Source organism: Sceloporus occidentalis, unplaced genomic scaffold (assembly GCF_023333645.1).
Source record: "Sceloporus occidentalis isolate IW3139 unplaced genomic scaffold, rSceOcc1.0.p SCAF_2, whole genome shotgun sequence".
NCBI lineage: Eukaryota > Metazoa > Chordata > Lepidosauria > Squamata > Phrynosomatidae > Sceloporus > Sceloporus occidentalis.
This window is the reverse complement of record NW_028316982.1, coordinates 222,201,634-222,214,689: the sequence shown is the minus strand read 5'-3', so window position 1 is coordinate 222,214,689 and position 13,056 is coordinate 222,201,634. Positions and strand designations below refer to the sequence as shown.

Here is a 13,056-nt window from a genome sequence, read left to right as displayed (position 1 = left end):
AGGATCCCATGGATGGACAAAAAGACAAACAAATGGGTCCTAGAGCAGATCAAGCCAGAGATCTCGCTGGAAGCCAAGATGACAAAACTGAGGCTGTTGTTCTTTGGACACATCATGAGACAACATGAATCATTGGAAAAAACAATGAGTCTAAGAAAGGTAGAGAGAAGTAGAAAGAGAGGAAGGCTGCATGCTAAATGCTCTATTAAGGATGTCACAGGTATGGATTTTCAGGAATTAAGCAGAACAGTGGAGGACATAGGGTCTTGGAGATACCTCATCCATAGGGTTGCCATGGATTGAAATCGACTAAAGGGCAGTTAACAAGAAAAAACAATCCATTAAAACATTTTTAAAGTCCACATTGCCTGTGTAAGCCAAGTAAAGGATGTCAAAATATGAGGATCAAACTATATGATACATCTGTCACCACTTTTTTTTTTTTGGCTGTTGGTGTTACAACAAAAGCACTGTTTTCCTCATCTAAGTATCTTGCATTGAGCATGCTTTCTTTTGTGATTGATCACTGAAGTGAAGGCTTTCATGGCTGGCATCCATAGGTTTTTGTGGGATTTTCAGGCTATGAGGCTACGTTCTAGAAGAGTTTATTCCTGATATTTCGCCAGCAGTTGTGGCTGGCATATTCAGAAGATTTGCAAGATGGCTTCATGATTTACATATCTTTGAGGAAAGAAAAACAAGTTATTCATAGGGAACAGGCATTCCCTTAATGTCTAGTTTGACCCTCAGGCATATAAAGTACATAGGCAATAAAACAGAATACTATGGCCTGTACTGTCTAGGTTTAGATGACTAAGTGGTGTTTCTACTCCTATGCATTGGGCATGGGATTTCTGGAATCTATAGATAATTTCCAGCTAACCCAATTATACCATTCAAGGCTTATTCTTCATGGCCATCCAGAGCTCGAAAGAGGAAAAGCCCTATGCCTAGGCACTTCCCCTGTTCATAATGTGGCCCTCAGCAAAAAACAACAACAAAAAACCCACCACCACCACAACAACAAAAGGTTCTATACTCTCCATTACTGATATAGTCAGTGATAATTGATTTCTCAAAAGTCTCTATGAGAGAATATAACCTTTGTACCTCTTTCGGGCACCTACAAAGTATTGGTCTCAGGAGATTCAAGAGAAGCAAGAACATTAGGAACATAATAACAATTCTTTAGGCTTTAATTATAAATGTGTTCTAGTTGGTAAAATGCAAAAAGGACTGGAAGAGCTTACAATGTAACAATGGTATCTTTTGTTGTTAGCTTCCCTCGAGTCGGTTCCAACTCATGGTGACCCTGTGGATGAGATATCTCCAAGAATCCCTATCCTCCACTGCCTTGCCCAGATCCTGCAAGCCCTTGCCCACAACCCCCCCCCCCCCCCCCCGATTGAGTCTATCCATCTGGTTTGTGGTCTTCCTCTCTTTGTTCTACACTCTACCTTTCCTAGCATTATTGTTTTTTTCTAGTGATATAGCTAGAGGGTGGGATAGGAGTATTAATAAACAAATAAATAGAAGAAGGATGCAGAGTTTAGGTGAGAGAAATTAGACAAGAGGTCTTTTTACACTGTATAGCACTATTTTCCTTTAACTGCCATGGTTTGATCCTATGGAAACCTGGGATTTGCAGTTTAGGGAGGAAATTTAGAAGTTTCAGCTAAAGAGGTCTAGTGCCTCACCAAACTACAATCTGAAGGATTCCAGAGGATGCAACCATGGCATTTAAAGTGGAATTAAAGTCCTATAATTATGTAACAGAAAAAAACGCAACCGCAAGGGGCGGTATGCCATAGATAATACCCAATATTTTGAAAAGTGTTGTGATGTCTTAATGGTACAGAGCACTGTTTCACTATCACATTTTTAAAACATGTAATGCTTGGAGCAGCACCAGTGTCATTTCATTATACATTTTTTCATGGTGCTTGTTACAACATGTTCACCTGAACTTTTGGGAAACTCCATTCTTCTTCTGTATAAGTTCTTTTTCTCAGGCAGAATTATTTTTTTTGTTTGCTTGGTTGAGGGTACGGCAAATTAAAAAGGCATAGTCTATTTCTTCAGTTAGTGAGGGAGAGATAAGGATAGAAACTTAGTGGTAAATTGGCTTGTCATTCTAGTCAGAATATGTGGGGAGGTGAGCAAGGTTGAAAAGGTAAAGGGAGTGGAAAAAAGCAAGTGCAAGCCGGAAGTGGGGACAGAGGTTCAAACTGCAATCAAGGAGGCAGCTCGTCTTTTCTCAAACACCACACATACAAACATCACGTAGGAACTATCTGGCAACAATACAAAAAGTTTTGGGAGAGGCAAAAGAGACATGAGGACATACAAGGAGGCTCAATTATTTGTACTCAGTGCAGGTGAGTAGAACTACTATTGTATCAATAGTTTGTATGTTAGTAGAAGCTAAGGATGAAGGTAAGTCTTTCAGTGGAAATAAGATTTGTTGCCTGTGGATTTTTCACAGTACAAATGTGTACTTTTGTACACATTTCATACCCTTGTCATTCAATAAATATAGCGTTGTTATTTTCTTATTGATTTTTTGTGTGCAGGGCCAAGAGTTTTGAAAACTAGCATTTTTTAAACTGAAGTTCTCAAAATCCTGAAAGTGGTGTGGCCACTGGTCATACAGGCTGGAGGATTCTGTAAACAGTAGCAGAAAAGGAAGGGGAGGGGGGGGGAGAGAAATAACTTTTCCCAAGCTCTGTTCAGGATCCAGAGTTACTTTCAGATGGATGGCTTGTTACACTACCAGCTAGAAGGCATTGTTCATTTATTTTGCTTTTCTCTCCAAATCATGTTTTCAATATTAGGGGTTACAACAGAGTGCAACAGCAGTATTGTTCACTGAGAGAATGCAATTACAGTAATAACAAAAATCCAAATGCAGAGCCAACAGGGAAAAAAAAGATGAAGTAATGGGAAAATACAATGAGGGCTAGGATTTGACAGGAACAGTTCTGATTAATTCTCTGTCATTCCACTCTTTCAGCTGCCTTTGTTCCAAGTTTTCTCTCCTCTTCTTATTTTCCTCTTTAATCCTAGCTTACTTTAATTGCTGAAAACTGAGCTCAAAGTGCAAAGGTAGTTAAATCAGCAGCAGGAGAGGAGGGGGTAAAATCCTACCCTTCCCTGTAGGTTCATGCAAAAGCAAACTGCTGTTCTGTTTTTCCTCTTTAATAATTTTTGCTGATGTTGCTTGGCCACAGGGTCCCAGTTTTCATCTGTGAAATGTTTGTGCATCAAATGGAAGAAGCAATATCTGAACTTTCTATAAAATACCACAAAACAAGAAGAGTTAGTTACACTATGAAAGGGATCTTCGTGGTATTGCTCTTAGTGGAAAAGGTGTTTGCTCTGTACATAAACCACAAAACTCAGGACCAAGATGACCAATTGTGCAATATTTTTCATGTGTTCTGTTACCAGGAGATTTGAAATCTTCTTATTGAAGTCTGATAACTAAACCATTCAAAGTTTTGAACTACTGAAACAGCCAGTGTGCTGTGACTTGAACAGCTTAGTGCACCCCAAACACATTGGAATAATGTCCCTATCACCCACAGTCAGCATGGGATATTATAGCCCAGAACAGGTGAAGAGCACCAAGCTGTGAAAAGGGTACAGTAATTTATTAAGACTGGGGAGATCTAGGTTAAAATCCCTAACTCAGCCAAAAAGGTAACTGGATGGCCTCCATGCAGTGACACAGTCTCAGCCTGACCTATTTCCTAGGGTTGTGAAGACACAGTAGGAGACAGGATATAATGCTGGCTGCTCTGAGCTCCTTACAGGAAAGGCAAGGTAAAAATTTCACAAACCAAAACTGATTTCAGATTCTTAAATGACAACACTGTAGCTCTTTTCTCATTGTCAGAAATTCTGCACATTTAATTCATGAAAGTGAAAAGATTTCACCTGTAACCATTTGTTTTAAAAATGCCTTGATGATCAGAGACACTGCCATTTGAATGCTAGCTTTAAAAGCATACAGTTTCTGGACTTACAGAATCACTGAATACCTGTATTTCAGGAGCAGACACAGCAGGCATGACCCTGCTCTTCTCTGCATTCCCTGGGTACAGTTTCTGACTATCAAATGATTATTGATGCTCTTAATGGATTTTATTCCAGTGTTATAGATAAATATTTAAGGTAAAACACACCTTTAATGTTCTTATGAAATATAGGAGTTGTATGCTATTGTGATCTTTATTATTTTCTCTAACATTCTATGTCCTACCATTTGTATCACCCTGCTGATCCTTACTCTAGTTGAAAACAGCTAAGATGCTAACAACACATTTTGTGGAAACGCATGGTAACAGAGCATTAATGACATTTTCTCTCCCCCCCCCCCCATTTTAAAAGAAAAATTCAGAGGAGATGATTTTGAGCAGAATTGTGTGGCAGGAAAGGAATATGGTGTTTTAGCTAGCTTTAGTGAGGTGGAATGTGCAGCAAGCGGTCCTCTTGATTCACATCATTTCTGCATTTAAAGCAGATGTGGGACTGGGAACCATCCAGCCCTTTAGCCAGTGGTAGGCAACAGCTGGAAGCTAGGAGGTTACAGTAGCTGCCCAGGAGAACTTTGAGGGCCATACTCTCCCTATCCCTAAGGTACTCTGGGCATTATGGGGCATTTCTGACAGATATTCAGGCCTCCCTGGACCATTTTACACCCAGGAGAGAGCTTTTTGCAACAGAGAGTGACCAAGAAATCATTCCTATTCACTTTCTGATTTTTTTTAAAAAAAACATCTCTTGAGTCTAAAACGGACCAGGGATGCCCCCCCCCCCCACACACACACACAAGAAGCAAAAAGAAAGAAATGCCTCTCACATCTTGTCAAGGGTATTTGGAGGACTTTAGGGAACTTTTTGATGCCTGAGGCCCTAACAAAAACAGTGTTAGGGACTACATATGGTCTTTGGGCTGCACCCAGCATGTTCTAGATGGGAGTTGGATTGCAACTCCCAGAAGAGATAGTTGGCCTAGCCAATAGTAAAAAATGCAGTTGTGGTCTAACAATATCCAGAGAAGGCATGATTTACATCCCTAATCTAAATGGACAGTGCTGGGATGGAGACTAAAGCCATTTTGGTATGATTTGGAGTAAAGAAACAGCAAGTGGAGGACAAGGACAAAGATTCTTTCTTGTCCATTGTCCTCTCCCAAATTGAAAAAGATTATTATTGGGGCTTCCTTGTGCATAACTGTAATATATATAGCCAGCTTCTTGACTTAGCAGTATTGTGTGACATGATACAAACCTTTGTTTTCTTGGGTACCAAACAACCTACTATGGGAATTTTATAAAATTGATACAGTACTTTAACAATGAGCTATATGAAACTGGGAGCTAATTTCCCCCCTCCAAACCCAGTGGGCTGCACTCTCTTGGCAGTGTTCCCAAATCTTTATCTTTATCATCCAAAATGGGGACAAGAAGTGATGACATGGCACTTCATGAAGCCATTAATGACAATAGAAGTATTGGGAAGTGCTGTAGGGTGTGCCTGTAGGGATTTCTTTTGTTGTTGCATATTTTGCAAAACTAGGTTCCAGGACTGCATGTTGCCTACACTTTACCCATCCCTAAGCTAAAGCATCATCCTCTCACTGTCCCTATTTTTATGAGATTTGATGAACTTCCTACCTACTGCTAAATTTTTTGATCTCAAATTATTCATTCAGCTTACCGTATTTCCTAACATATTCAGCCAGTTCCAGATGTATAACCTATTTCAACTTCCTTGCTTAGCTGAGGGTAACAAAAACGATCAAGTAGCTATTAATGAAATAATAAGACATGATATTCTGGATATCATAGGAAGAAAGAAATACTATAGACACAGAAGAAGGCATACAGGGAAGACACAAAACAGGGGGTTGTCAAAGCCCAGTGAAAAATGCAGCAAGAATGTTTTGTTCTCAGCGATCTTTGAGTGTTAAAATAAGACTATAAGTCAATCACAGAATGTCAGTGCAAAGAATGGGCTAAAAACAAAGGTTTTTAAGACATTAACTCATATCTTGCCTAAGTAAGACTGAACAGATGAATGCTGTTAATAGAATTGTTTACAGATAATACAAGCCAGATCAGGCTTTCTGATGCAAATTCACAATAGTTGCTATTGACACAAGCTGACTTTCTTCCCTGGATCCACCTAACACCTTATTTCATTAAAGACTGTCATCTCAATTCTCTGCCACTCTTGACTGATGAGTCTTTCTGGTATCAACTGCTGGGAGTCATTGGTTCAAAATTCGCTTTTGCTGGCTTTTTCTTTTTATGCTCCTTCCTAACTGACCAAGTGCCAGACTGATCCCTGCTGCTGGGCAAATAGTATTTTGGAGGGAAAGTGAGCTATACACACTTGATCCCAAAGCAACTGGTATTGTGAGTCTACTTTGGGAAGGCAGTTTAGGAAGCTCTCATTGTCAAAATTTAGCCTTCAGGTCTGGATTATGGCATGGGCTAACACTGCTGTTGAAGTCCAGGGACCACAACAAAACCTCCAGCATTCTCTTTGTTGTTTTGTGCCTTCAAGTTGTTTCTGACTTATGGCGACACTATGGCAAACCTATCATGGGGGTTTTCGTGGCAAGATTTGTTTAGAGGGGGGTTGCCTCTGCCATCCCCTGAGACTGACCACTTCTAAATTGTTGTGCGTGTGTTGATTCTTAACAGTATTTGCTATGTCTTATTATATGTTCTTCATTATTCAAATTTAGCACTCATATGCAGAAAGGGTGTACATTTTTTTTACTTAGAGGCTGCAGGTCAAGATTGGCCAGCTGGTAGAGCTGGCAATCCCTCTTTGAAGAAACTTGCCATAGAAAACTTTATGATAGGTTTGTCTTTGTTACTGTTGTTGTTCTTGTTGTTGTTGTTGTTGTTGTGTGCTTTCAAGTAGTTTCTGGCTTATGGCAACCCTAGGGTGAAAACCATGGGGTTTTCTTGGCAATGTTTGAAGAGGGTTTGCCATTGCCATCCTCTGAGGCTGAAAGAGTGTGATTCACCCAAAGTTACCCAGTAGGTTTCATGGCTGAGCAGGGAATCCAACCCTGGTCTCCAAAGTTGTAGTCCAACACTCAGACCACTACACCACGCTGGCTTTCAGGTTTGCCTTAGGGTTGCCATAAGTTAAAAAATGACTTGAAGGCACACAACAACAACAACAACAACAACATACAGAGATGTATAGGTTTTCCCAAAGTTTCAACAGTTTTAACTAGCAATGGCAAAGGAACATGGAAATTTTAACTCCCAAAACATCTAGTGTAGGGCAATAAATTGCCCATGCTTGCTCTATGCACACACCTATGCTCAAGGCATCAGAGGTAGGCATCAGAGGTGTGATCACACTATATCATGATCAAGGGCTTTGGCACAGGCTCCTGTACTCAAGTGGATTCATTCACAGGATTAATGTACAAAGGTGTTTTTAGCATCCTTCTCTTCCAGATGAACAAAGAAAATTATGATTTACCAAGATATATAGTATGCCTCAGCCCTTGTTGTTATATATAACTGATACTTTCCCTCAAATGCTCTGTATATATGCGAGAGGGAAAGAAAGAGAGGAAGTGTTACTTTAAAAGTAAGCAGTTATTGTTACAGTTCCAAGGCACCAAACTTACTGATACATTTGTAATTTTTAAAAGCAACTCTTTCTCATTTCTTGTAATTAAGGAGTTACTTTTGTTGTCTTTTGTTAGGTTACCATTGCATTACACTGGGCCCTTGGTATCTGCTGGGGTTTGGTCCCAGGACCTCCTCTGGACACCAAAATCTGGGGATGCTCAAGTTTCACTACTTTATTTAGTGAAATGGTGGCCCTTATATCAAATGGCAAAATCAAGGCTTACTTTTTGGAAAGTATATATTTTGCAATATTTTCAAGCTGTGGATGGTTGAATCAGTGCATCAAGAATCTGTGGGCATGGAGGGCTGACTGTGTAACCTTCTTTTGCCTAATGAAGATATTTCTTGCTTAAGAAAAGTGTATGAAATTCATGGGGTTGCCATAAATTGAAAGGTGACTTTAAGGCACATATACATAGACAAACACACACAAAAGCACACAAATAATTCATTTGCAACTAGTGACTTCCATGCTCAGGTGTAAGCACACATACGAATGCCACATAGATTAGTTCACTATTGAGAACTCAGCCAGGACTTCATGATCTTAATCCAGGGCTAAAGCTGTTTCTCAACCTGAAAATAGGCAACCCTAAGTAGATCATAGTGCTAAGTGGTGAGAGAGGTTGCAGAAAGTCTAGCTTTCATGTCTAGTGTGAAATTTTGAAAGTTATTACTAAATGAGACCATTTGCCCATATTGTCCTGTACTCCATGCTCTGATAGTCACAGTCTCAAGTGGCAGTTGAGACAGAAGTGTCAGGGATCAAACTTGCATCCTACTGCACAGAAATCTTGTTCTCTGCCATTGAGCCATTCACTTGCAGAAAATGGCTAGAAAAGATGCAGCATGAAAGATGACTTGCCTTTGAAGCTGAGCTTTCTCCTCCTCCCTCTCTGCTCCCCCCAAGGCAGGTCTTATGCCCTGTTTGTGAACTGAAAGCTGGAGGAACCAGTTTCTCTGGCACAACTCAACCACTTCACAGAATAATCATGTACATAGCAAAAAGCACAAAACTGGCTACCTGGTGATCAGGAACTGTTAGGAAAATTAAGCCCTGTCCATTGGCAGCAAGTTAGCATTTCCTCCAACTTGATCTAATTAATGACCATCCAGAGAGTTGGACAGGGGCTTCAGAGAGAAAAACATGCCAGTTTATTTATCATCGTCATCTAGAATCATCATGTATTGTCCTCATTATTATGAAAAAAAATGACTTTTATCTTGAAGGAGGGAATTTCTGAACCATGCTGATAAGAAATATGGAGGAATTAAATGCTGACATCTGAGGCTAAGGGTCAAAAAACTCATCAAGTCACCTGAATGAGTGTGTTGTGTTTAGAAGCTTTGTGTGAATAATGAACTGGGAATATTGAAACAGCTTCAGCCTCAGAGCTACAGTCTCCCACAGATAGGTCTCCAGCCTCTGTCTGAAGTTTGGAGGGCAGTCTATCCATTCTAGGTAATTGTTTCCATTGCTGAACTGCTGTTCAAGTCAAGAGATGACAGTTGGAATCAGACATTAAATATGCGAGTGCATATAAAGGTGGTAGCTAGGTGTGGTGTGTCAATAAAAATATAAGGTAAAGAGGACCTTGTCCTTTCATAGTAATTTCCTCTTTCAGTTGAGTACACACACTTTATTGTGATGAGTCAATGAACTCAAGCAAGCAGGATAAAGGGAACCAGCAATTTAAGGAAGATGAATGCAAGAATGCAACTCTGTCTATGTCCAGGTCCCTTCAAATTCTGTGTTGTAATTGCATGTCATCCTAGGCAGGACAAGCATGTCTGATCTAGACTGGGGAACTCTTCAGACTGTACCTTTAAAAAATATATAAATGCCATACCTCTGCCTGACTTCAGAGGGTGGAGGTGAATCTCTGGATATCTATGGCAACAACAAGGGCCAGGAAAATACTGAAAGATACATCTGTTGGTGCTGGCACAGTTGCTTTCCTTGTCATTCTGTGAATGCACGTGAGAAAAAAGGATTGGAAATACAGGCTTACCTAAGTTAACAAAGACTCTGACAAAGAGGTTCCATTTTACAAAGTCTTTTTATTCCTGCCCAGCCTCCCTTTTCTTCATTATTCCCTGTCAAGCTGGTTGGCTTTTTTTGTTTTTTTGTTTTGTTTTTTTAAATCAGCATCAGCATTGCCAGGATGGCGAAGGAAGGCTGAATTTTCATTTTCAGGTTCCAGTGTCTCTGCAGTAAACAATGCAATAAAAGCTTGTTCTAGCCAATCCTACAGCAGCTATGGACCTTACCACATTACCTTTTAACCTGGCAGCAGCCTAACAGGCTGCAACCAGGATGCAGCATTGGGGCAGGGATTATCACATTGTAAGTCACCACCAAATCGCCGGGTGCCAGCATCCTGTGTCCCAGCCATACTCAGCCAGCCCCTTTTTGAAAACAAAAGCTCCCAGAGTTTTAAAATGGGCTGGCCGAGCATGACTGGGACACGGGATTCTAGCACCTGGTGATTCAGCGGTGATTTACAGTGCAATAAGCCCTGCCTCCATGGCATAGTAGCCTGTTAGGCTGCTGCTGGGTTAAAAGATAATGTGATAAGGACCTATATTTGTCTGCATACAGCTGGCAAGGTAAATTGAACCTGCCTCCAGAATTCCCTACTGAGCATGTGTAAATAGCAAAATAGAGAGAAAAGTTGCGAAGGTTCATCCTGCATAACCAGCTATGTCCTAGCATGTTAAAAAAGCATGGGTCTAGTCATCAAAATGGATAGCATATGAAAAGTGGAGGTTGGTGAATGGGGAAAAAAAATCCCTGGATGTATTTTGCAAGGTTTTCAAGTATATCTAGAAAATTCAAAATGTTTTTGTTTTTATTTACTTATGCAAGGCTTACCTGACCTGATTATTTCATTTCACATGCACCTTTTGTTAGTTTTAGATAAAATGTTTGCTGATCTTCTGTTTTGCGGTGCAGGGACCTACCCCTATTCTTTCCATGGGCCACAATGACTGATTTGTAGAGCACATGCTGTCATGCAGGATATTTCATGTTTTTTCCTAACATTTCAATTTAAAAGGATCAAGCTGATCAGCTACACCTCTATCTGAGAACTTTGTGAACAGCTGCCCATTAGAGGTTATAATATTGGACAAATGGACCAAGAGCTTGGAAATATTATTTATTTGGATTCCAACTCCCAGAATACTCCAGCCGTCATGATCATGGCCATTCTGATTGGATAAATTTAGGTGTATTAGTAAGGAAAATATCCTTTTCAAGCAATATAAGGCAGTTTCTCACATGAAGATTTGTGTCAAAGCCCTTGAAGTGCTATAAGACCGAGAAAAAGTTTTCATTTGGATTTTGCTTTTATTATACGATCTTAAGGGAAACCAGGTTTTATTATGAATTTGATATGTGACTAGAAAAAAAGATGTCCTGACACTTCAACATGCTACCTACAATATGGGGAAGATACTAAAACTGCCTTGTTAAGGGGACTGAAACATATGAATGCTGCAGCACTGTTGCCTGAGTGAATTATGTCAAGACAAAATATCTACTGTGAATGAAGCACACTCAGATGACAAATACCAGTTTTCTCCCTTTGCAGGGAAAAAAAATTAGATGCCTCCATTAGTAAAGATGGGCCTACTAACAGAGAAAGAAGCTATGAATTATGAGATGAAAAGAGGGGGGGAGGGAATATCTATGAGGCCATTCAGATTACCCTTTACCCTGTATCCCAAACCGGATTAAAAGTGGGTTGTTCCCACTGGTGCCGGTTTTTACATACTAGGATCAGTATTTTTCACACCAGATCTGAGTCAAATCACCCTTAATGCAGATTTTCTGAAATCAGGGATTTGACGGTTTCTTTTGGGAAAAAATGGGGCCAGGCCAATGTGAACATTAGCCCTGGTTATGATCGAGTCATTTAGGGGGGAAGGCTAAAAGTCAGAGGGTGGGCAGTGGGCGGGACATGCATCCCCTCTCACACCTGCCACTTTGCAAGTGGCCTTTTAAAAAACTATGACAGATTATGCAAATGCTTGAGCTACATATGTTTCCCAAAACTGATGTGTGAATGGTTGTGCTACATATGTACTACATATGTGTACAAAAGGCACTAGGATCAGAGAGATGGCATTTGGAGGAAAAAGAGGAAGGGAGGCACTGGCATTGGGGAGATGGCATGGGGGGGGGAAGAGGAAGGAAGGCACTGGAATCGAAGAGATGGCATTTGGGGGGAGAAGAGGAAGGGAGGCACTGGGATCAAAGAGATGGCATGGAGGGGGAAGAGGAAGGAAGGCACTGGGATCGAAGAGATGGCATTTGCGGGGAGAAGAGGAAGGGAGGCACTGGGATCGAAGAGATGGCATTTGGGGGGAAGAAGTAGTGAGGCACTGGCATTGGTGAGATGGCACTGGGGGAGAGGAAGGGAGGCACTGGCATTGGAGAGATGGCATTGGGGGGAAGAGGAAGAAAGGCACTGGGATTGAAGGATTGGCATTTGGGTGGAGAAGAGGAGGGAAGACACTGGCATTGGAGCACTGGCATTTGGAGGAGAAGAGGAGGGCAGGCTCTGGGGTTGAAGAGATGGCATTTAGGGGAAAAGAGGAGGGAAGGCACTGGAATTGGAAAGATGGCATTTGGGAGGGGGATAATCTGACATGATCCAAAGGCACACAACACGCACACACACCTGGAGGTTTTTAAATTTGACAAGTTGACAAGAATATGCGAACATTGATGCTACATTTTAATAAAAAGGAGAGGGGAAAGCACCCGTGCCATTGGTGAATGGTTGCATGACACGTTACCATTGACATCAGTGGAAGTGAATATGCAAATCATTTGATTGACAAGAAGTGTGAACATCAGTGGGGTAAACTGCACCAGGGAAGTAAAGGTAGTGTGAACATGGTTCTGGACAGATTCAGTATTGGGATTACCGGATCTGCCCAGATCTACCCAGGGCAAACACACCAGTGTGAACGGGGCCTATGTTACCTTTCCTCAATCCAATATTTTTCAGATGTGTTAGACGACAGCTCTCATCATTCACAACAAACATGGCTAATGGCCAAGTAGCAGACAAGGAGAACCACATCATTTTGAAGACTCCAAAGTTTATGCTAGCTGTGGGTGATAAGACTTGGAGAGTGCTTCCAGATTCTTTCCAAGTAATTAAAAGGCACTATGCAACTATTTTGCCTTTTCTCCCTTAAAGACAGTTTGTGTGGAATTCTATTTAGTCCCAACTAGAAGAGATGCATTGAATCAATTGCTGCATGGTGAGTCAAAGTAAAATGATGGAAGCAGCAGTGGAAAAATAAGGCAGAGTTAAGAGTGGAGGATGATGGGGTCTGAATTCAGCAAATGAGACAGAGTGATGGC

The 13,056-nt window shown here is 40.9% G+C and overlaps 1 protein-coding gene across 2 annotated transcripts in view; it reads left to right on the top strand.

Annotated features, from left to right (window-relative positions):
- The first annotated feature begins 2,234 nt into the window (after window positions 1–2,234).
- The window catches only part of GPA33 (glycoprotein A33), a 31,683-nt gene continuing 20,861 nt past the window's right edge, over window positions 2,235–13,056 (top strand). For both annotated transcript variants that reach the window (XM_089512246.1, XM_089512245.1), the window contains exon 1: window positions 2,235–2,378. In XM_089512246.1, coding sequence (XP_089368372.1) covers window positions 2,336–2,378 — 43 coding nt within the window. In that variant the 5' untranslated portion in view covers window positions 2,235–2,335. The remainder of the gene's footprint in view (window positions 2,379–13,056) is intronic.